General features: G+C 46.1%; 1 protein-coding gene across 1 annotated transcript in view; it reads right to left on the bottom strand.

The window, feature by feature from the left end:
- The window catches only part of LOC107298968 (adiponectin receptor protein 1), a gene marked incomplete at its 5' end in the record, with an annotated part of 12,539 nt that overhangs the window by 5,159 nt on the left and 5,230 nt on the right, over positions 1-2,150 (bottom strand). Inside the window, one exon of the mRNA XM_015828327.2 lies at positions 1,944-2,150. This exon is cut by the window's right edge and continues 1 nt beyond it. Within this exon, the coding sequence (XP_015683813.2) occupies positions 1,944-2,150 (207 nt within the window). The remainder of the gene's footprint in view (positions 1-1,943) is intronic.

Below are 2,150 nucleotides of genomic sequence, written 5' to 3'. Positions count from 1 at the left end.
GTGAGTTCTAGTCCCGCCTTAGGTATGAAAACCGGCTGCGTGACTTTGGACCAATCACCAGGAGACAGTGAGTTCTAGTCCCGCCTTAGGCATGAAAGCCAGCTGGGTGACTTTGGGCCAATCACCAGGAGACGGTGAGTTCTAGTCCCGCCTTAGGCATGTCAGCCGGGTGGGTGACTTTGGGCCAGTCCCCCCCCCCTCTCTCCAACCCAATTTCATGATCTTTCATGTGTTGGATGTTTACCTCCCGGTTGCAAAGCGAACCGTCCGTCCCGTCTAGGGAGTCCTCGACTTATGAACGTTGAGCCCAGCTTTCCCGCCGCTAAGTGGGACCGCCGTTCAGTGAGTTTGGCTCTGTTTTGGGGCCAGCTTTCTCGCCAAGCTAATACGGTCGTTAGGGGAATCTGGGCTAACCAATTGTGACGTCGCTTGCCACAAGGTCGCAAAAGGGGACGCTGCGACCGTCGTAAATGCGAGTCGGTTGCCCAGCGTCTGAATTTGGATCCCGTGACCCCGGGACGCTACGACCGTCATAAACATGAGTCAGTTGCCGAGCAGTCTGAATTTTGATTACGTGACCCCGGGACGCTGTGACCGTCGTAAACACGAGTCGGTTGCCAAGTGTCTGAATTTTGATCCCGTGACCCTGCGACGCTGCGACCGTCATAAATACGAGTCAGTTGCTAAGCCGTGGTAACTAAATTAACTCTTGTAAGTCAAAAATGACCTGAATTCGTTGAGCAACTACTACTACTACTACTACTACTACTACTACTACTACTACTACTACTAATAATAATAATAATAATAATAATAATAATAATAAAGTTGGAAGGGACCTTGGAGGTCATCTAGTCCAACCCCCTGCTCAGGCAGGAAACCCTAGACCATTTCGGACAAATGGCTGTCCAGTTTTTCTTAATAATAATAATAATAATAATAATAATAGTAGTAGTAGTAGTAGTAGTAATAGTAGTAGTAGTAGTAATAATAAATAATAATAATAATAATAATAATAATAATAATAATAATAATAATAATAATAATAATAATAATAATGTTGGAAGGGACCTTGGAGGTCATCTAGTCCAACCCCCTGCTCAGGCAGGAAACCCTAGACTATTTTGGACAAATGGCTGTCCAGTTTTTCTTAATAATAATAATAATAGTAGTAGTAGTAGTAGTAGTAATAATAATAATAATAATAATAATAATAATGTTGGAAGGGACCTTGGAGGTCATCTAGTCCAACCCCCTGCTCAGGCAGGAAACCCTAGACTATTTTGGACAAATGGCTGTCCAGTTTTTCTTAATAATAATAATAATAATAATAATAGTAGTAGTAATAATAATAATAATAATAATAATAATAATAATAATAATAATAATAATAATAATAATAATAATAAAGTGGGAAGGGACCTTGGAGGTCATCTAGTCCACCCCCCTGCTCAGGCAGGAAACCCTATCCCATTTCAGACAAAAAGCTGTCCAGTCTCTTCTTAAAACTGTTTGAGGTTACCCCCGTACAGAAAAAACGGGACTTATGACCAGTCCTCGCACTTACGACCGTCTCGGCATCCCTGCGGCCGTGGGATCAAAATTCAGTTGCTTAGCAAACCGGCCTAGTCACCACGGTCGCACCATCCCGGCGTTAAACCCATTTGCCGCCTTGCACACCAGCAAAGCCGCCGGGGGGAGAGCCGGATTCGCTTAACGACCGCCCCGCGCGATTCGCTTAACGACCGGGACACACACACACACCCCAAAAAATTGGGCCGCAACTCAATCTAGATCAGCAAAGATCTCTCTCTCTCTCTGTTCTTCGGAAAGGCCGCGTCCAAGGGGGGCACGATTCGAACTCGGCGCCAGGTTTCCCGTTTGACCATCCGGAGGCGGGAAAGGAAAGGGGGAAAAGCCTAGGGTGGAAAGGAATTTGAATATTTTTTTTGGGGGGGGGAAGATAAGGGGAAAAAAAAAATAGGACAGCTGTTGTCACCTAGCAGGTGGGTCCAGATGTTGCCGGTCTCGGTGTGGATGCGAAAGATGCTTTTGAAGCAGGCGCGGAAGGAGGGCATGGGGGGCCGGTGGCCGTGGAGCAGGTAGTCGTTGTCCTTCAGCCAGTCGGGCAGGACGTCGTAAGGGATGAC

Source organism: Protobothrops mucrosquamatus, unplaced genomic scaffold (genome assembly GCF_001527695.2).
Source record: "Protobothrops mucrosquamatus isolate PMUCROS unplaced genomic scaffold, P.Mucros_1.0 scaffold4405, whole genome shotgun sequence".
Classification (NCBI taxonomy): Eukaryota; Metazoa; Chordata; class Lepidosauria; order Squamata; family Viperidae; genus Protobothrops; species Protobothrops mucrosquamatus.
Note: the sequence above shows the minus strand (reverse complement) of the source record. Positions and strands in the feature narration are given on the sequence as shown.